The following is a 22,293-nucleotide window of genomic DNA, read 5'->3' as shown; positions in this document are numbered from 1 at the left end:
GTGGCACGGGCTGACCATTGCTGGCGATGATACTCAAGTCGTCGTCAGGGTAGCGGGTGATATCCGAGTCATTCCAGTACTGCTTGAAGAGCACGTACGGGATAGTGGTAACCTGTGACCCGGTGTCCAGTAGGGCACTCATGGGGATGCCATCCAGTACCACGGGCAAGACTGGACGTCCTCCCACATATTTGTCGCGCCAGTTCGATGGGCCTGATGATCTTTTTCCTGGGGTTTGGCCCTCTACTCCAGGTTGTGCCAGTTTAAAGGACAGTACCTTGCCATATGTCCGGGTTGATTGCAGCGGCGGCAGATGGGTTGTCCGTCCTCGTTGTATCGGTCGCTGGGTCTTCCTCTGGCCGGTGGGGTCCTCCTTGGTTGATGCCACGGGATGTCCTCCGGTCCGGATGCCAGCTGGATCTTCCCTGGAGTGGAAACCTGTAAAGACTGCACAGTTCGGGTTAGCGCGGCAACGCTTTTAGCTAGCTCTTGGACCTGATGGTGCAGGTCTGGAGCCGGGTCATTGTTCAAAGCCTGCGCATCAGCTCCCACAGGCCCTGCCGACAAGGGTGCCGCCTCCTGGTGGTAAGTGGTAGTGGGGCGTCTGTGGGTCACAACGCCACCTGGTGCCGGTTCTCGGAGCACCCGGATGGCTCTGTCCTTGAACTGTGCAAATCCCAGATGAGGGTCCTGTAAGGCCATTGCCCGCAACTGGGTTCGGTGGGCATTGCAATATAAACCCTCTATAAATTGTTCAGTCAACAGCCTGTCCTCGTCTCCCACGCCGTCAGAGTCGGTCTGCTTAATGGCTCTCAGGGCCTCTTGTAGGTTCAGGGCATAGTCCCTTATACTCTCATGTGCCCGCTGTTTGCACCCGTAGAATCTAAGCTTGATCTCGGCTGAGGTGCGGGTATCAAAGGTGTCCCTCAGCCGGGTTAGTATCTCTGCGACAGTCCTCCTCCCAGGTGGCCAGGACTTTACCTCCCTTTGGGCTGCCCCGGTTAATTGGGCCACCAGGATGCTCACTTTTTGCTCCTCTGTGAGGGGATACACCTGGAAGAGGCTATCCAGCTTTTCTCTAAAGTCATGCAGGGTATGTGACTCCCCTGAGTACTGGGGTAGCCAGGCTGCCCCCGGGATATAGGGCATGGTGAAAGGCATGACCGCAACAGCGGTGGCGCTGGCGGGGGTTGAAGCGGTGAAGCTCTCCTCCGTATCCGACATCCTTCTCCCCCCTAGTGGACCATGGCCTACCTTGCGATGATCCTCTTCCGTAGGCCGCGGCTCCGCAGTGGATCGTCAGGGTTGAGGACCTTCCGTCGCGCTCCTGTGACGTCGGCGTCTGCTGGGCTCCTTCCAGGACCTTACGCAACGTCCGGACGTGAGGCGGGACTTCTGTTCTCGCGCGCTTTCGGAGTCCACGCCCCTCTTCTTCCCGCGCGGCGTCTTCAAGATGGCGTCCAATGGCGGGAAAACTCCACGGATGGCGGGAAGAAGGCAGAAGATGGCGCCGGATGGCGGGAAAACTTCGCGGATGGCGGGAAGAAGACAGAAGATGGCGCCGGATGGCGGGAATCTTCACCACTGGTAAGTTTGAACAGTCTTTTTCAGGCACGAAGTACCCGGTGGTTGTGGGCACGAGATCCTGCCGACTACGCCAAAAGTTGACGCACCCCTGGGCCTGTGTCGCGCAGCGTTGCGCACGCGGGAGCTTACCCGGAGCCGGATCTGTTGAGGGTTGTAGTCTCGTGGCGGTGACCCGGTCCGTGCCCAGGGAGTCAGACTAAGTGGTGCTGTATTAGCGGTAGATGTTGGACGACTACGCCACCCGTTGAATGCAGCGAAGGAGCTGCCGCTGCAGGGCAGACCGCTGAGGCCGGTGGTAGGATTGTGCAGCGTGATAGTATCACCCCCAACGGGAGGGGTATGGCCTCAGGGCAGCCGACGTGGATGATGGGGTAGCAGGAATCACTCAGAGACGATGCGGTGTAATTCAGGGTCTTTACTGGTGATAAAGATAGACCCTCCCGGAGTACTGGCTAGCGATCGGGGCCTGGTCAGTCCTTGAGCAGATGGGATCTCCCCTGGCCAGGCGGAGTTGTAGGCCTCCCAAACTGACTGTACTCTTCTGGCTACCTTGCTAGAGGCGGGTATAAGTAGCCCACGTCCCTGAGTGTACCGTGTGGTGCTCACCCGTATGGCCGGTGACTCGGGGCCTTCTAGTGGCATCCGCTCCACGACGGCGGTGCTGGTCCCACGCGTGTGACCGTGCCTTCGGGTTCCTTGGCCAGAGGACCTGAAATCCCCTGTCGGGCGGTTTCTGCTGCTGGGTAAAGATTAGTCCCCACAGCCTCGGACTCCGGGTCCGGTGATAGCTTCTCAGTCAGGGCGAGCTCTGCAGCTGCCAGCCCCTGACTCCTTATAGCACTGCTCCCACAGAGCTCCTGATGTTCCTTTCCTATATCTGCTTCTCTTCTCTGTCTCTACTTCTTCTCTACACACTAACCCTGCCTCAGCCCTAGGTTTATATAGGGGAAGTCCTTCCCCTCCCAGGACTGGGCAGGAGGTGTGGCATGCATAGGATTCCTGACCAAGAGACCTCCCACCTGCTCTCAGACATAACATTGCTGTTACTGTGGAAACCAGACCCCTGGGGTGCCACAATAGGGTCGTCATACTGTGCGTATGGAGGAATTCACTGTAGGGTATCTTACTTTGTTTGGGGGGCATATTTGTTGGTATCATTCTTTATGGGGACCATGAAAGGGATATATTAGTGCAAGGGAAGGTGAAAGGGCAAAATTACTTTGTAAAGGCTGCAAAGTTGTAGGATATGTTCTTCTGTGACCTCGCTGAATCTTTTTATTTGGGAATGGGGGAGCCCAATTAGGATTTCTGATATGCGGCCCAATCATTTCTGTGTGTGTGTGTAAGGAGATGGACATATTGCCCTACTCCCACTTGAAGACATCAGTGCTGTGTATAATGTGATGTGCAATCTGAATAATGTCCTGCGTCTTATGTAATAGCATATGAGTCATGTAAAGTGTTACGTACTGATTGAACATGAGGAGGAAGTCCAGGCTGCAGCTGATCCCTGACTTCCTCTTCATGTTTAATCTGTACGTAGGTAGAGACAGTGACACCAGTACTGACTGGGCGCCGGGGTCACGTGTCATTTCACCGCACCAAAGCTCCAGGACCGCGAGTGCTGACACCACTGGAACGGCGCTGGAATGGAAGGTGAGTATAGGCTTTTTTATTTTATCATGGCTAAACAATTAGTTCAGGAAGTGGTTGTCATAGTATTGAATAACCCCTTTATTAATAGAACTAGCCCAGTGGGTGGGCACTAGTGGTGATAAAAAGGGGGGCACTTCCTGATAGTGGTTGGTTAGTGAGGAGTTAGCAAAGTGCATAGTGAAGGCCAAGTTCAGGTGCAGTTGGTTGCTAGCATGTGTCGCTTGTTCCAGGCAGTGGGAGGCATTACTGGGGTCCCTAGCGGTCGCTCCTGTCTCGTCCGGAGCCTAAGGTATGGTATAGGGGCTGCCAGACACATCGTGTCCTCTAATATACAAAACTACCGCTCTCCTGGTGTAGGTCGGTGCACAAGTAGGGTCCAAAACCAATAGTGTATAGTATAAACTTGGCACTCGTATGACTCAATGATTACTTTTTGTAAATTTTAATAAGGGAAAATGCGGTACAGAAAACAAACGTTTCGGTCACAATTGACCTTCATCAGTGTAAAGTAATGCATAGCCAGTAAGCTTGTGGTGGACAGATGTCCAAAAAGGTGCGGTAGCTCAGGTGTAAGTAGAGTAAAGAGAGGAAGTCCTGAACGTGGGAAAACAGTATCCACCCTTTGTTCCATGTTTGTTCCATGTGGAGTTACCACGTTCAGGACTTCCTCTTTACTCTACTTACACCTGAGCTACCGCACCTTTGATGGACAGGGACCCGAAGAGACGGAAGGTGATGGCCGGTCCTTGGTGCAATGCCAAGATGGACAGGAAATCCCTGAGGCTCACAGAGTTAGCGGGCTTGGGGAGTAGTCCAGTATGAACTAGTGACAGGACTGAAGAGGAATTATACCTCCTGCTGTATTTGAACTGGTCAGTAAATGTTTGCCTGTTGTAAAGAACTTGGTGTCCCCTGAATTGTGCACGGCAGATCCTGAGGACAGAAACCTGGAGACGGTGAAAACCTGCGGCCTACAAGTGAGTGTGAAGCACCCCACACCCTACAGCACACAGGAACTGTAAAGTGCCGGAACGCACAGTACAGACCAAAAGTTTGGACACACCTTCTCGTTTAAAGATTTTTCTGTATTTTCATGACTATGAAAATTGTAAATTCACACTGAAGGCATCAAAACTATGAATTAACACATGTGGAATTATATACTTAACAAAAAAGTGTGAAACAACTGAAAATATGTCTTATATTCTAGGTTCTTCAAAGTAGCCACCTTTTGCTTTGATGACTGCTTTGCACACTCTTGGCATTCTCTTGATGAGCTTCAAGAGGTAGTCACTGGAAATGGTCTTCCAACAATCTTGAAGGAGTTCCCAGAGATGCTTAGCACTTGTTGGCCCTTTTGCCTTCACTCTGCGGTCCAGCTCACCCCAAACCATCTCGATTGGGTTCAGGTCTGGTGACTGTGGAGGCCAGGTCATCTGGCGTAGCACCCCATCACTCTCCTTCTTGGTCAAATAGCCCTTACACAGCCTGGAGGTGTGTTTGGGGTCATTGTCCTGTTGAAAAATAAATGATGGTCCAACTAAACGCAAACCGGATGGAATAGCATGCTGCTGCAAGATGTTGTGGTAGACATACTGGTTCAGTATGCCTTCAATTTTGAATAAATCCCCAACAGTGTCACCAGCAAAGCACCCCCACACCATCACACCTCCTCCTCCATGCTTCACGGTGGGAACCAGGCATGTAGAGTCCATCCGTTCACCTTTTCTGTGTCGCACAAAGACACGGTGGTTGGAACCAAAGATCTCAAATTTGGACTCATCAGACCAAAGCACAGATTTCCACTGGTCTAATGTCCATTCCTTGCGTTCTTTAGCCCAAACAAGTCTCTTCTGCTTGTTGCCTGTCCTTAGCAGTGGTTTCCTAGCAGCTATTTTACCATGAAGGTCTGCTGCACAAAGTCTCCTCTTAACAGTTGTTGAAGAGATGTGTCTGCTGCTAGAACTCTGTGTGGCATTGACCTGGTCTCTAATCTGAGCTGCTGTTAACCTGCGATTTTTGAGGCTGGTGACTTGGATAAACTTATCCTCAGAAGCAGAGGTGACTCTTGGTCTTACTTTTCTGGGGCGGTCCTCGTGTGAGCCAGTTTCTTTGTAGCGCTTGATGGTTTTTGCAACTGCACTTGGAGACACTTTCAAAGTTTTCCCAATTTTTCGGACTGACTGACCTTCATTTCTTAAAGTAACAATGGCCACTCGTTTTTCTTTACTTAGCTGCTTTTTTCTTGCCATAATACAAATTCTAACAGTCTATTCAGTAGGACTATCAGCTGTGTATCCACCAGACTTCTGCACAACACAACTGATGTTCCCAACCCCATTTATAAGGCAAGAAATCCCACTTATTAAACCTGACAGGGCACACCTGTGAAGTGAAAACTATTTCCGGTGACTACCTCTTGAAGCTCATCAAGAGAATGCCAAGAGTGTGCAAAGCAGTCATCAAAGCAAAAGGTGGCTACTTTGAAGAACCTAGAATATAAGACATATTTTCAGTTGTTTCACACTTTTTTGTTAAGTATATAATTCCACATGTGTTAATTCATAGTTTTGATGCCTTCAGTGTGAATGTACAATTTTCATAGTCATGAAAATACATAAAAATCTTTAAATGAGAAGGTGTGTCCAAACTTTTGGTCTGTACTGTATGTGTGTGTGTATATATTAGATAGCTAAGGGAGACTGGTGGGGCAAGTAGTTTTTGGTGAATTTTTTACACTGCGTATTTTTGAAAAAATGCAAGTAACCTATTTTACTTAATAGGTGCAGAAAATCAACAACATCAAAAACTCACCAAACACTCATGGTGGGTGGGAATGTAGCCTCAGGATCTTAGTGCCAACAAGCTGCTCTGCTTTGGTCTGAGAATATAGCTATATAGCTGAGGCAAAGAACTGAATCATTGTGTATGTCTATATATATCCCAATTTATCATTTCATTATAAAAAGGACAGGTAATATGACTATATTTCCTGGCAGAGGTCTATTATCTGATATGTCTATCCTTATCTCTCATGTACATTTCAGAAAGACAGACAAGGTTAGGTTCATTAAATCGATATATACTGACTGACTCTGACATAATCTTGCGATTTAAAACCTCAAGGACTTGGCGTAATTCCATGTCCTGGGATTACTTTGACGGGGATTGCAGATTCATACTGTTTACATTTTGTTAATTGATTGCTAAATGAGGTCCATACAAAAATTTGTCCTATGTAACCACAGCTGTCCGTCCTCAGTGATGAAAAATCAACCAAAACGAAGACCATTATTCCTGGTGATAATAGTATGCCCAATACATCATAAAGGAAAATAACTGTATGCAGCATCATAAGCAAATGCAATAGACAACAAAACATAATTCATTGAAATGGCAATACAAAAACATCATGAAAAATTTGGTAACAGTTCCCATAAAATGCTCTGCTAAATAGTGTCATGCCCCTATATTGTGTTCTATTAAATCAGCTAAGAAGACTAGTCCATTTTTAAAGTGTAGCCTCATAATTATCTTATTAAGGGTTAATGCTACCTGCATTTACTCACCTGTAATATGGCCACAATTCACACCTCGATTGTGCGTTTCGAGACCCCAGCATGGTTCAGGTCACAAGACTGCGGTCAGACTGGGAATTGTAGGCATAATACAGACGTGAAAATACACCAGCAAAATTGTTGTGTGACCCTTCTTTTAGAGCTGATATTTTTCCTTGTGAAAATTTTTTTCGATCAGTGTGAATGTGGTAGCGAAAACCCAATTCACATGTATGGTACTGTATATGGATTCAACAGATTTTATGTAGATTTAGGCACATGAGACTTTATTGTATGTAAATTAACTCTGCAAAAATTCTGACCACTCTAATGGAATATTAAAGGGGTTTTCCATTATCAAGAAAGTGGACCCTAAAGGCTCAAAAATGCCTAAAATAACAAACAACATATTTACTCATCTTCGCAGGCTGTCCAAAACTGCTTGGGTTTTGGTTGCAGCGGTAACATCATGTCGGCACTGCGCATCACCGCTGCAGCCAGACAGTGACTATGTAGATGGCATAAGCCTCTGAGCTTAGTGAATGGCTACCATGGTGCTGTCAACATAACATTACCACTACAGAAGTGGCAGGGAACCAGCGCTGAACCAAGGGAGGGTAAGTATATGCTCCGGTTGGACTCCAAACTCTCAAAAATACCTACAACAACACTTTCCCGAAAGTGGAAAACTTCCTTAAAGTTAACCTGTCACCAGGTTTACCCAATATAAAGTACGGCCACCACCTTTAAGACCTCTATTACAGCATGCTAGTGAGCTGTATGTATTTCCCCACTCCCCATTGCATAGCACAAAAAAAATATTTTATTATACTTTCATACGGTGCAGTCCAATCCGATGGGCGTTTCTGGTCTTGATCCGGCGCCTCCTATCTTCTTATGACCACGGTCCTCCTTCCCTGCTTCATGTGGATGACGCTTCCTACATTATCCAATTAGTGTCACGATCCTGCCTGAAGGCAGAGAAAAGTACTGTAGTGCACATGCGCCGGCTTTACATCCAGGTCATCCGTGCTCTTAGGCCTTTCCTGGCGCATGAACATTACAGTACTTGCTCTGCCCCCCCACATGACAGAGAGAAGTGCGCTTGCACAGGAGCAAGATTGGGGAACACTGTACTGTATGGATGACGTAGGACACGTCATCCACACAAAGCAGAGAAGGAGGACGGCGATTGTTGGAAGAGAGGAGGCACCTGGTCAAGACCAGAGATGCTCATCGGACCGGACCACACTGTATATTTTTTTGTGGTATGCGGAGGGGATTGGGGACTTGCATACAGCTTACTAAAATGCTGTAAAAGAAGCCTTAAAGACGTTGGCCCTACTTTATATTGGGAAAACCTGGTGACAGGTTCCTCTTAAGGAAATAAGGAGTTTTCCACTCAAAAAATGTTAAGCTCTCTAACAAATATTCACTATTCTACTGGCTTGGATAGGGTCACTCCGGTAATCCTCTGGGCCATTCTACAGTTTAACCAATAGTCTATTCTCTACTTCGAGTTGGACGTAAGGGACAGGTCTGATTAATCCCTTTCCCCCCGAACATAGCCCAAAAACGTTCCTCTTTCCAATCCAGACAAGCCAGAAGGGGGCAATATTTTGGTCACATAACCAAGCTTCCGACCATTGGATCTGTATCCATTATTGCAATCAATTGGGGAAACAGTAATACGGAGGTTTACAGGTTTTACCTGCGATAAGCCTGTAGACCGGACAGATGCGTCACTGGTTGTGTGGTCAAAGATCACTCTGTGCCGATGCTACATGGCACCATAATGCAGGGAAGGGGATTGCAGCAGCCACAATAAAGTAGTCAAAAAATCCAACTTGTTTTTTTACTTTTTTCAATCTATTTGTTGTAGTCGTGTTACCCTAGGGGTCACAATACAACCCCATTCTACTGCATGTATTAGCTGCACAGAGCAATTTTTGGCCGCGCGATCTGTGTTACGGCCAATGTCACTGTCTAGCCCCAGCCTTAATCAGCACAGAATTCTGTACTGAACATGAAAAGCTCAATGTTCACTTTAAGTATAAAGGCTTATAAAAATATAATTACAAAAAAATAATGTTTTGCCGACATCTTCAGGTGCAAATCAACTGATTAAATATCTTTTTGTGGACATATCCCTTTATTTTCAAGACCAGTAAGGTTTATAATGCTTTTTCAACTACAATCCAAACCAGTATTAGAGCAATGACAATTGGTAACAGGCTATGTTGTATCATGCATGCTAAACCTCGAAGGGTTTCTTTATTTGTTTCTCCAGTATCCATGGCCCCCATGCTATTTGCTTGCTGATTCCTGGAATTGCACAGGTCATGCAAGTTGCCCTGGTACTGAATTTTCCTCGACTCCTTTCTTAGAGATTCCCAAATGGCAGCTGTATCCTCAGGACAGTTGATCAGGACGCTGCTTGCACACTTGTGAAAATCATCCCAAGACCTACATAAAAAAATGAAAATATTAATCTTATATTGTAAACTGAACTTACTTGGTAGCTTTATTTAAATTTATCTTCATTTTCATATATTTATAACTTACAGTATTCAAAAATAATAACTCTTTGCAATTTTTCTCTGGTATCCAAGGGGTAACATTTCTCCTTGCGGAGAGTGACATCTTAAGCATGTCACAGTGAGGAGACTTTTAAAGTGGCAATGCTCCTCAGGGAAATATGCAAATTGTCTCTTAAGAGAGGAAGATGACTAGAACTCTGGTGCACCTACAGGAAGTAGCAATCCTAAAAGTCAATAGTGACCCTTTAACGAGCCTTGCAATATGACTTAGGATATAAGCCAGAACCAGAAACTCAATTTGCAGGCACTGTGTTTCGGGGTACTGCCCCTCATCAGTGCAAAGTGTGAGTTCTGGTTTGGCTGGGTGAGAGGCGTCAGGCAATTTGCCTCTGAAAGACGAGACTCACAGCCCTTTTCTATGCTAATACGTCTAAGGGTATGTACAAACATCACATTTTTAGTTGCGGTTTTACCAAGCAGTTTTGCCACAAAACCTGAAGGATCCTAGTGTCAGATAAGAGAATGAGATTGCTGAAGTCTCATGCATACGCTGCTTATTTTTAAATCTGCAGCATGGCAAGTCTTTCAGCATTTTTGCTGCAGATCTCACCCATACTAAAGAGTGGGGAAAATATGCAACAAAAATTCATGTAAAAAACACATGTATTTTATCCTGCATTTTCCCTGCCAAAACATCAGGATTTCCAGCAGAATTTTCTGAATGTGTGCACATTCCCTAATTCACAAGTCTATTTTTCGTAAATTTTTCATCCATTTGCGATCCACTTGTTTTTTTTTTTTTGTGTGCAAGAAAAAAACTGAATGGAAATTTCTCAAGTGTCTCCTAGCAATCCGTTCAGGAAATATGGCACAGATTATTTTTTGCAGATCCATTTACTTAAATGGTTGAGTTCTGTCTGCAAAGTAAGACAGGTCTCTGTTTCTTTTTTTTTTGCCGACTAGTGATTATTTGGAAACTCTTAGGGTCCTTTCATACAGTGTTTTTGTTCACGTTCGTTGGTCCCATTGGGGCATGCATCCGAAACCGCCCCACCCCCGCAAAACAGGATTTAGGTTTATGTGCCGACCAGGCCATAGACAATAATGGTGATGAGTCGCTGACAAATTCAACGTGTGCTCTGTTGTGCATCATTTTCAGACATATATGCCTACTGGAGGTGACTACTCAGATACAGTCTACTACATCTGGGTGCCCACCTCCAGCAGGCGTATACTGCCAAAAATCATGCAATGCAGAGCACACGTTGACCATTATAGTCTATGGCCCCGTCAGCGCATACATCTGAATCCTGACTGGACCAACGAATGTGGACAAAACCGCTGTGTGAATGGGACTACGTAAACCTCCTCCTCAGTTTTTTTATTTGCATACGAGAAAATTGAATAACACATGGAGTAAAAAAAAAATGACCAAAAATTGGGTAAAAAAAAAACAGACCATCATAATTCATTTTCATTCATGTTCTTGTTTTCCATTGTACTTTTTATTATATTGTCTTTGCTATGTGGCTACCCTTGTTACACAATTATCTTGGTTCTCCGGAACGTTTCTCATAATGTCTGTCATAAATTGCATAAAAAAAAATAATATATTACAAAAAAAGAATATAAAGAAAGAAAAAGTGTTTAATTGTAAGATTCTAGTATACTTGTGTATTATATATTTTTTTTTAATTGTATTTCATCTCTTTACTCGAAGCGTTGCCTTTACGTTTGCTTTTCGTGCATGTGTTCTTAACTAATTAGTTCGAGTCAATTTATAGTGAACTTGAACAGTCACAGGAGAAAATTAATTTACAGTGCAAATGTCTGGCCAGATGGGCTGGTCAGATGGAGCCTGATTTAGCTGGATATAGTTTGTTTCTGATTAAATTAATATAATCTGTGAATAAGGTGGCCGGCCCATTATCTGTTAGGCTATTGCATGAAGAAATCAATTGGGAAAACATATAGGTGGCTTGTAATGTTAGAAATGGTGAGCAAGGGCAGTTTTCTAGGGATTTCTTCCTACACAATTTAACTAGCCTAGGGGTGTGGATTATTTGTGTGGGTTTGTCCACACTGGTGCCATGGATTCCGTTTATAAGGGAACCATGACCACTGTATTAGCTCCATTTTCAAATAGATCCTGAGGGCTCATTCACACGTCCGATAATTCTGATCAGAGTTGGATCAGTGTTTGATTCGAATGTGCGCCATGAGTGTCATGCAATATTTTTGTAAGTCATATATGACAAAATCTTGCCTGCTGAGTGGTTTTACTTGGCCCGCGACACCAGAACCACCACCACTATATGTGGGGCCATTATTCTGTATGGAGGACTATGTGGGGCTATTATTCTGTATGGAGGACTATGTGGGTCCACTATTCTGTATGGAGGACTATGTGTGGAAATTATTCTGTATGGAGGACTATGTGGGGTCATTATACTGTATGGAGGACTATGTGGGGCCCATTATACTGTATGGAGGACTATGTGGGGCCATTATTCTGTATGGAGGACTATGTGTGGCCATTATTCTGTATGGAGGACTATGTGGGGCCATTATTCTGCATGGAGGACTATGTGTGGCCATTATTCTGTGTGGAGGATTATGTAAGGCCCATTATTCTGTATGGAGCACTATGCGGGGCCATTATTCTGTATGGAGGACTATGTGGGGCCATTATTCTGCATGGAGGACTATGTGTGGCCATTATTCTGTATGGAGGACTACGTTGGGTCCATTATTCTGCATGGAGGACTATGTGTGGCCATTATTCTGTGTGGAGGACTACGTTGGGTCCATTATTCTGTATGGAGGACTATGTGGGGCCATTATACTGTATGGAGGACTATGTGTGGCCATTATTCTGTGTGGAGGATTATGTAAGGCCCATTATTCTGTATGGAGGACTATGCGGGGCCATTATTCTGTATGGAGGACTATGTGGGGCCATTATTCTGCATGGAGGACTATGTGTGGCCATTATTCTGTATGGAGGACTATGTGTGGCCATTATTCTGTGTGGAGGACTACGTTGGGTCCATTATTCTGTATGGAGGACTATGTGGGGCCATTATACTGTATGGAGGACTATGTGTGGCCATTATTCTGTGTGGAGGATTATGTAAGGCCCATTATTCTGTATGGAGGACTATGCGGGGCCATTATTCTGTATGGAGGACTATGTGGGGCCATTATTTTGTATGGAGGACTATGTGGGGCCATTATTCTGTATGGAGGACTATGTGTGGCCATTATTCTGTGTGGAGGACTACATTGGGTCCATTATTCTGTATGGAGGATTATGTGGGGCCATTATTCTGTGTGGAGGACTACATTGGGTCCATTATTCTGAATGGAGGACTATGTGGGGCCATTATTCTGTATGGAGGACTATGTGGGGCCATTATTCTGTATGGAGGACTATGTTGGGCCCATTATTCTGCATGGAGGACTATGTGGGGCCCATTATACTGTATACTGGTTGGCCCACGACTTTGTCCAAGTTTTTCATTTTGACCCTCTGTGTGTTTTGAGTTTGACATCCCAGTTAATATAAGTGGAGAATTAAAAAAAAGAAAAATTCTCCATCTTTTCCATTCTGACAGTCCATGAAAATTGGTCTGCACTCAGATGCCATCCATGAAAAACATGGATATCACTTGTAAGCTAAAATCGTATGTCTGAATAAGCTCTTATAAGAACCTACTGGCTTTATTGGGATCCATTTGGATAACATTGCATTCTCCGATGCAGACGTTTGCTTCTTTTTAAAAATTCAAGAACGCCCAACATTAACTAAATGTGAAATGATTTGCACTGATATGAATGTATTAAAATGATTTCTATATTTTAGAATTGTGGTCTAAGGGATAACATTTCTCTTTGTGGAGAGTGACAAGCCAAGCTTGGCATGTCAGAGTGAGGAGACTTATAAGCCATGCATGCTCCACTTGAAAATTAAATATGCAAATTGTCTCTTCAGAGAGGAAGAGGACTAGAACTCTAGTGCCACCTATTAGAAGCAGCGATCCTAAAAGTCAATACCGACTCTTTAACGAGCCTTGCAATATGACAGAATTGTAAAATAGCAATATGTTAAAATGAGTGAGTGAAGGAAAAGTAGATTAAACTGAGTTGTCTGATTTTCTTTCTTTATGAGAGCATTACTCCTCAGCCACCAGGCTTTCTGCTATTGGGGGAAGCCACAGTGCTCCTGAAGATTGACAGTTCAAAGCAATGTCATTGGTTGCAGCATTGTTCTGAACTGTGTGTTCTCCCATGCTGCAAGCAGAGGCATCAGCGAAGGAGCACTGAAGGTAGCCAGATCCAGCGATCAAGACTAGATTCAGAGCTGTGCTTGGAAGCACACACTCCTTGCCTAGGAGACCGACCGCATCCTAATAAGTGGTGGCCGGGCTAGTTTACTACTCACTGCCTTTCAAATTAAGAATCCCTCCATTCTCGAGAATAGACCAGGTAAATTGCAAAATTGGTTGGTTTTTTTACAAGCACTTTGCAATTTTTTGTGTTTAAGGACCTGAAACAACCCTCTTTTAAATCATAGTTTGCATTAACCATTCAACAACAAGCCCAAAAGATGAAATAAAACATGAGTGGCCATGTCGCCTAGAAGGTCTCTTGGTTTCCAAAATGTAAAAAAAAAATGTAATGGATCTGTGAAAACACAGAAGGAGAAGGATGGAAACACTAGATGGGGTCATGTAAAAAGTGCCCTATTCAACAGCTTATCCCATATGTAGGCAAAGAATGAAGTCACATCATGTTTTACCAAATCAACCACCTTTTGCATGTCTTCTACAGCATCAAGAGTAAAGTCCAAGGGCAATTTGAAACTCGGAGGAAAACACTTACAGAAACACACAGAGCAAAGATTACAGCAATACTATAACAAACTACGGACCCTTCTGATTCATAACAAGGAAAAGAAGCTACACAGGCTTCGCCTAAATTCAGGACGCTATACAGTTACAAAACAAAGCCAAAACCTGACATTTTGGACAACCACTCCATTCCAGACATAGAAGCATCTAACTGTGTCATCAATCTCTCAGATTATACACCCAACAAAGCGGAGATGGCCGTTCTTCCTAGGGGACTCTCATTTTGTCCTACTAAGGCCCTAGATAAAACTGAACTCTGCAGTGATATGGAAAATTATTTCAGGAGACTGCGCCTGAGTGAATACTTCAATGCTACAGAAGATTCAGAACCCACCCCAACTGAAGGAAAAGGGATCTTGACAACCAAGAAGAGGTCAGATTGGACACCTCCACCTGGACGCAACCGTCATTTGGATACATATATAGACTCCTTCTGATAAAATCCACCATCCTAGACACAAACAGGAGACAAGCATCTAACATCAGTGCTCAGGACAGAAATGCCATACAATCTTTGAAAGCCAACAAAGAAATCATCATTAAACCTGCTGACAAGGGTGGTGCAATAGTGATGATGAACACATCAGACTACATGAAGGAAGCAAACAGACAACTGATGGACACACGCTACTACAAAAAACTGGAGTCTGATCCTACACAGGACTATTACAAGGAACTAAACAAGTTGGTATCTTGTCTGCCTGACTAATCCATAAGAGCCGATGACCTGATACCAGAGAGTCCAAGAATTGGGACATTCTATATGCTCCCCAAAATCCACAAATCTGGTAATTAAGGAAGACCAATTATTTCATGTGTGGGCACCCTTATTGAGCAAGTTCATGGATGGGTAGAGAGCGTTCTTAAACCACTGGTAAAGATTATACCCAGCTACATTCAGGACACGACAGACCTACTGAATAAACTAGCAGCAATAGGTCCTCTACCAGAAGGAACCATCCTGGCCACCATGGATGTGGAATCTTTGTATTCTAATAACCCACACCAGGATGGATTAAATGCCTGCAAAATCTTCATGGAAAATACAGGAATTGTTGCTGATTCTGTGGTAAAACTTACAAAATTCATCCTCACCCACAATTACTTTGAATTTGATAACAACATATAGCTACAGGAAACTGGTACAGCGATGGGAAGTAAAATGGCTCCACAGTTCGCAAATCTTTTCATGGCCAATCTTGAAAGTGACTTTTTGTCCTCATGTCCCATTAGGCCTCTGGCTTACTATCATTTCATTGACAATATTTTAATCATCTGGACGAGGTCTGAGCAACAGCTGAAGACGTTCCATGAACACTTTAATCGATTTAATCCCACCATCAACCTAACACTCAACTACTCCGGGAATGAAATTAACACCATCATCAAGCTACAGAACAAAGAAATAGAGACATCCTTGTACCGGAAACCAATCGATTGTCCTACATACCTTAAATGGGACAGTTTCCATCCAAAACACATAAAAAAAACTCTATTGTCTACAGCCAAGCCATCAGATACAATCGGATATGTTCCAACCCTATAGATAGAGACAAACACCTTGATGGCCTCAGAAAGACCTTTTTGAATCAGGGCTACCATCCAAGAACAATTGAGAACCACATTACAAGAGCCACCTGAAATATCAAGGAATCATTTCGGACATTACAAAACCAAACAAGAAAACAACCGGGTGCCTCTAGTAGTCACCTACAATCCAAATCTGGAGGCGCTAAGGAGAGCTGCACGGAAACTACAACCCTTACTATAAAAAGATTCCCGATTACAATCCATATTTCCAGACCCCCACTTCTGTGTTTCAGGCAGCCCCCAAATCTAAGAAGCATCATTGTCAGAAGCTCCCAGTCATCTCGCCCGGTTACAGATATCTTTCCTTGCAACCAGAAAAAATGTAAAACCTGTCCATTTATAATGACCACAGACAAGATAAAGATCCACAATTCACATCAGGACTACAAGATCCCAGGTACTTTCCGCTGTATCACATCTAATGTAGTGTACTTAATTATATGTACCAAATGTCCAGCTGGGGGTCTTTATGTAGGGGAGACAGGGCAAAAACTTAGGACAAAGAAAAATCTTCATCGCCACACAATAAAAGAAAAAAGAATAGCTCTACCTGTAGCCAAGCATTTTTGTTCCCCTGATGACCGCATAAAAGACATGAAATTACTGGTATTAAAAGGTAACTTCAAATCTCAAAGAGAAAGAAGAATCTCGGAATATAAACTGATGGTGACCTTTGACACTTTCAGAGCAGGAATGAATGTGTCGCATGGATTTATGTCATTCTTCATCAACTAAGGAATGTACCCATCAGACTTGTGAGGTCATCGTAACACTGGACCTAGTCACAAGACAATAAAACCTTCATACTCCTTATCTATTAACTGATAAAATATTTATAGCCAGAACTGTTTATCTCGTACATAATAACTCTGCTTCCATCACCTGTCTCATCTATTGCATTATTTCTGTGTCTTATTGTGTATAAATATGTGACTCTTGAGATTTTGCGTTATACTAGCCTGATGAAGAGACCTGCGTAGTCTTGAAAGCTTGTAACTTGTTACCATCTTTTCAGTTAGCCATTAAAAGGTATCAACCACTGAGGACTCTCAAATCTAAATATTTTTCTATCTACTGGCTCCTTTGTTGGGTGAAGAGAATGGGGCATCAAAATGCACTGCTCGACAGTCAGAATAATGTAATAATAGGACTTGAACATGCGATCATTTGATTATACACTGCTCAAAAAAATAAAGGGAAAACTTAAACAACAGAATATAACTCCAAGTAAATCAAACTTCTGTGAAATCAAACTGTCCACTTAGGAAGCAACACTGATTGACAATCAATTTCACATGCTGTTGTGCAAATGCAATAGACAATAAATGGAAATTATTGGCAATTATCAAGACACACTCAATAAAGGAGTGGTTCTGCAGGTGGGGACCACAGACCCCATCTCAGTACCAATGCTTTCTGGCTGATGTTTTGGTCACTTTTGAATGTTGGTTGTGCTTTAACACTTGTGGTAGCATGAGACAGACTCTACAACCCTCAGAAGTTGCTCAAGTAGTGCAGCTCATCCAGGATGGCACATCAATGCGAGCCGTGGCAAGAAGGTTTGCTGTGTCTGTCAGCATAGTGTCCAGAGGCTGGAGGCGCTACCAGGAGACAGGCCAGTACACCAAGAGACGTGGAGGGGGCCGTAGGACAGCAACAATCCAGCAGCAGGACCGCTACCTCCGCCTTTGTGCAAGAAGGAACAGGAGGAGCACTGCCAGAGCCCTGCAAAATGACCTTCAGCAGGCAACAAATGTGCATGTGTCTGCACAAATGGTTAGAAACCGACTCCATGAGGTTGGTATGAGGGCCCGACGTCCACAGATGGGGGCTGTGCTCACAACCCAACACCGTGCAGGACGCATTGCATTTGCCACAGAACACTAGGATTGGCAAAGTCGTCACTGGCGCCCTGTGCTCTTCACAGATGAAAGCAGGTTCACACTGAGCACATGTGACAGACGTGACAGAGTCTGGAGACGCTGTGGAGAGCGATCTGCTGCCTGCAACATTCTTCAGCATGACCGGTTTGGCAGTGGGTCAGTAATGGTGTGGGGTGGCATTTCTTTGGAGGGCCACACAGCCCTTCATGTGCTCGCCAGAGGTAGCCTGACTGCCATTAGGTACCGAGATGAGATCGTCAGACCCTTTGTGAGACCATATGCCGGGGCGGTTGGCCCTGGGTTCCTCCTAATGCAGGACAATGCCAGACCTCATGTGGCTGGTGTGTTCCTGCAAGATGAAGGCATTAAAGCTATGGACTGTTCCCCAGACCTGAATCCGATTGAGCACATCTGGGACATCATGTCTCCCTCCATTCAGCAACGTCTCGTTGCACCACAGACTGTCCAGGAGTTGGCGGATGCTTTAGTCTAGGTATGGGAGGAGATCCCACAGGAGACCATCCGCAATCTCATCAGGAGCATGCCCAGGCGTTGTAGGGAAGTCATACAGGCACGTGGAGGCCACACACAATACTGAACCTCATTTTGACTTGTTTTAAGGACATTACTAGTGTTGAGCGAGCACTAAAATGCTCAGGTGCTCGAAGCTCGGGCCGAGCTCGCCGTGATACTCGGGTGCTCGACCCGAGCAACAAGCCCAATGTTAGTCTATGGGAGACCCGAGCATTTTTGCCGGGGCACCCCTGGCAGTCTTTTAAAAGCCTAACAAGTGCCCAAAACGATAGTGACAGTGCTCAAATGACATGGGGACAGCATGGGGATCGCCCCAGGAAGCATTTCTGACCCCCAGGTCACGGCTGTCAACAACGTGGTCAGAGGTATTAAGCCACTTTTAAGGGCTCACAATAAAGCGTTCAAAAACGAAACTGAAACTGCTTTCCTGTGAAATATGTTAAGGAAGTTCCTTTCCAGGGTAAAGTCTTGTGTATAAGGTAAAATAAATAACCCCAAAAAAAAATACTCCTCCACACCTTGGGCTATGTTCACAAGTAGCATTTTTTATGCGTTTTTGCACTTTTGTATTGCTTTCAACCGTGACAAATGCATTCACCGGGAAATGTCATTTTAACATTTTACATGCATACAGTGCTGAAAAGACATGGGAACAGCATGGGGAAGACCCCTGGAAGCATCTCTGACACCCAGGTCCCTGCCTAAAAGTGTGCCCATCAGAAATTATCCTTGCCGCATCAGAAGATGCAGACTTGCAACAATCCCCGTGCAAGTTATTGTCCCAGGGCAGTGTTCAATTGTACCTCCCCCATTCCTTGCAATGCAAGCACAAATATGCAGTCAACCACCCACCCACCCCCAGGCTGCAATACCATACTGCTTGCTTGCACTTGAAATTGGGCCTTTTAGGCATGTGGAGGAGGAATCTGGCCACCACGTCATGGCTGCGTTGGCGGCCTGGAATCCATACTCAGTCCCCAGCCGCCCGGCAGCCGGGTGTCCACACTCGGTCCCCAGCCGCCAGGGGGCAGCCGGGTGTCCATACTCGGTCCCCAGCCGCCCCGCGGCCGGGTGTCCACACACGGTCCCCAGCCGCCTGGGGGCAGCCGGGTGTCCATAAACGGTCCCCAGCCGCCCCTATTTCTCCTGTCAACTTCCCCCCACACACTTTTCTTAGCCCGGCCTGCTTTAGGGCAGCATTGGACGAGCCCACCAGAGAACCAGACTCCTCCGGTGGGCCCTTGCTTCTCCATCAGGGGAGTTGGGAGTGCCAAGGTGAGGACCATGATGATGATCATAGAAGTTAGCATCTGCTTTGTTTTCTTGAAATGCAAGCGTAAGTGTGCAGCCTGCCACCCACCTACCCCCAGGCTGCAATGCCATACTGCTAGCTTGCACTTGAAATGGGGCCTTTTAGTTTGGAGGAGGCCGAAGCTGGCCACTACCTCATGGCTGCTTCGGCAGCGAGGTATCCATACTCAGTCCCCAGCCGCCCCTATTTGTCCTGGTGTGCCTTATATATAAGATTAAGCGCGCATACCAAAACATTACCTGTGCCCTCCCCAGTGCATTTAGTGGGAAGGACACCCTATTCCGCTGTAGTGTGTGCATGCCAAACCCCTGTTCATGGTACATGCAAAGATGCCTCCCACCCTACACCTGTCGTTGCAGACTTGCAACTATCCCCGTTCAAGTGCTTGTCCCAGGGCAGTGTTCAATTGTACCTCTCCCATTCCTTGCCATGCAAGCGCAAGTATGCAGCCTACCACCCACCCACCCACCCCCAGGCTGCAATACCATACTGCTTGCTTGCACTTGAAATTGGGCCTTTTAGGCATGTGGAGGCGGCATCTGGCCACCACGTCATGGCTGCGTTGGCGGCCTGGTATCCATACTCTGTCCCCAGCCGCCCGGCGGCCAGGTGTCCACACTCGGTCCCCAGCCGCCAGGGGGCGGCCGGGTGTCCATACTCGGTCCCCAGCCGCCCCGCGGCCGGGTGTCCACACACGGTCCCCAGCCGCCTGGGGGCAGCCGGGTGTCCATAAATGGCCCTCAGCCGCCCCTATTTCTCCTGTCAACTTCCCCACACACACTTTTCTTAGCCCGGCCTGCTTTAGGGCAGCATTGGACGAGCCCACCAGAGAACCAGACTCCTCCGGTGGGCCCTGGCTTCTCCATCAGGGGAGTTGAGAGTGCCAAGGTGAGGAGCATGATGATGATGATAGAAGTTAGCATCTGCTTTGTTTTCTTGGAATGCAAGTGTAAGTGTGCAACCTGCCACCCACCCACCCCCAGGCTGCAATACCATACTGCTAGCTTGCTTGCACTTGAAATGGGGCCTTTTAGTTTGGAGGAGGCCGAAGCTGGCCACTACCTAATGGCTGCTTCGGCAGCGAGGTATCCATACTCAGTCCCCAGCTGCCCGGTGGCCGGGTGTCCACGCTTGGTCCCCAGCTGCCAGGGGGCGGCCGGGTGTCCATAAACGGTCCCCAGCCGCCCCTATTTCTCCTTGGAACATCCCCCCACACTTTTCTTAGCCCGGCCTGCTTTAGGGCAGCACTGAACGAGCCCACCAGAGAACCAGACTCCACCAGTGGGCCCTGGCTTCTCCATCAGGGGAGTTGAGAGTGCCAAGGTGAGGAGCATGATGATGATGATAGAAGTTAGCATCTGCTTTGCTTTCTTGGAATGCAAGCGCATGTATGTAGTAGCGGCTAGGCCTGAGGTGGTCAGCATTTTGGCGCATATCCTACCTCCTCCGAGGATTGCTGGATGTTTTCCTGCTACTATCCCAGTTCTATGACTCCCGTTAAAACAAAGCTTCAGGTGATAAATGATGGATGAGGTTGTGGCAAAGGAGAAAGAGCAGGAGGAACAGGGACCATTCACATCAATATCAGGCCAGTCAACCACACATGTCTTGTAGGATATGTTTCTGTAACAAAAGGAGCGGTTCGGCTACAAAGTTATAGGGCATACAGTGAGTGCAATGCCTACCAAAAATTTTGAGGCACTCCAATGCCCCTTGGAAATGACATGGAGGTCAGAGGGCCTTAACTAAATTGTTTTTTCCATTTATAGCAACTGGGTCTCCTGTACACTGTTGGCCTAAGCAGTGAATGGAAGGCTTTCCAAAAATTATGAGGAACTGCAATGCCCCTTGTAACAGACGTGGATTACAGCGTATTAAAAACCTTCTACCCATTATTGGGGAGTGGGTCTCCCTTAGTTTTCGCCTTTGCATTGAAAAGCAAAAGCTGACTAAAATTAGGAGGAAATGCAATGCCCGTTGGAAGAGTCGTGGAGATTAGAGGTAATTAAAAACAACATTTCAATGCCCCTTGGAAGAGCTGTGGAGTTCAGAGTGGCTTAAGAAGACGCTTTTAATGCCCCTTTGAAGAAACGTGAAGGTCACAGTAGCTTAACAAGACTGTTTTAATGCATCTCGGAAAAGACGTGGAGGTCCCAGTTGCTTAACAAGACGGTTTTAATGCCCCTCGGAAAAGTGGTGGAGGTCACAGTAGCTTAACAAGACGGTTTTAATGCCCCTTACAAGAGCCATACAGTACAGCATCTTAAAAACATTATTCCCATTATTGGGGAGTGTGTCTCCCATAGTCTTTGCTTATGCCTTCCAAGCAAAAGCTGCCAAAAATTAGGACGGAGGAACTTGCAATGCCCCTTACAAGAGCCATGCAGTACAGCATATTACAAACATTATTCCCATTATTGGGGAGTGTGTCTCCCATAGTCTTTGCTTATGCCTTCCAAGCAAAAGCTGCCAAAAATTAGGAAGGAGGAACTTGCAATGCCCCTTACAAGAGCCATGCAGTACAGCATATTACAAACATTATTCCCATTATTGGGGAGTGGGTCTCCCATAGTATTTTCTTATGCCTTCCAAGCAAAAGCTGCCAAAAATTAGGACGGAGGAACTTGAAATGCCCCTTACAAGAGCCATGCAGTACAGCATATTACAAACATTATTCCCATTATAGGGGAGTGTGTCTCCCATAGTCTTTGCTTATGCCTT

General features: G+C 45.8%; 1 protein-coding gene across 1 annotated transcript in view; it reads right to left on the bottom strand.

The window, feature by feature from the left end:
- Window positions 1–8,206: 8,206 nt before the first annotated feature.
- NRN1L (neuritin 1 like) overlaps window positions 8,207–22,293 on the bottom strand; it is a 66,775-nt gene continuing 52,688 nt past the window's right edge. The window contains exon 3 of the mRNA XM_073659609.1: window positions 8,207–9,266. Coding sequence (XP_073515710.1) covers window positions 8,975–9,266 — 292 coding nt within the window. The 3' untranslated portion in view covers window positions 8,207–8,974. The remainder of the gene's footprint in view (window positions 9,267–22,293) is intronic.

This window comes from Phyllobates terribilis, unplaced genomic scaffold, assembly GCF_046119375.1.
Source record: "Phyllobates terribilis strain yellow unplaced genomic scaffold, ASM4611937v1 Scaffold_13__5_contigs__length_258822181, whole genome shotgun sequence".
NCBI classification, from domain to species: Eukaryota; Metazoa; Chordata; class Amphibia; order Anura; family Dendrobatidae; genus Phyllobates; species Phyllobates terribilis.
This window is presented reverse-complemented; position numbering and strand designations above follow the sequence as displayed.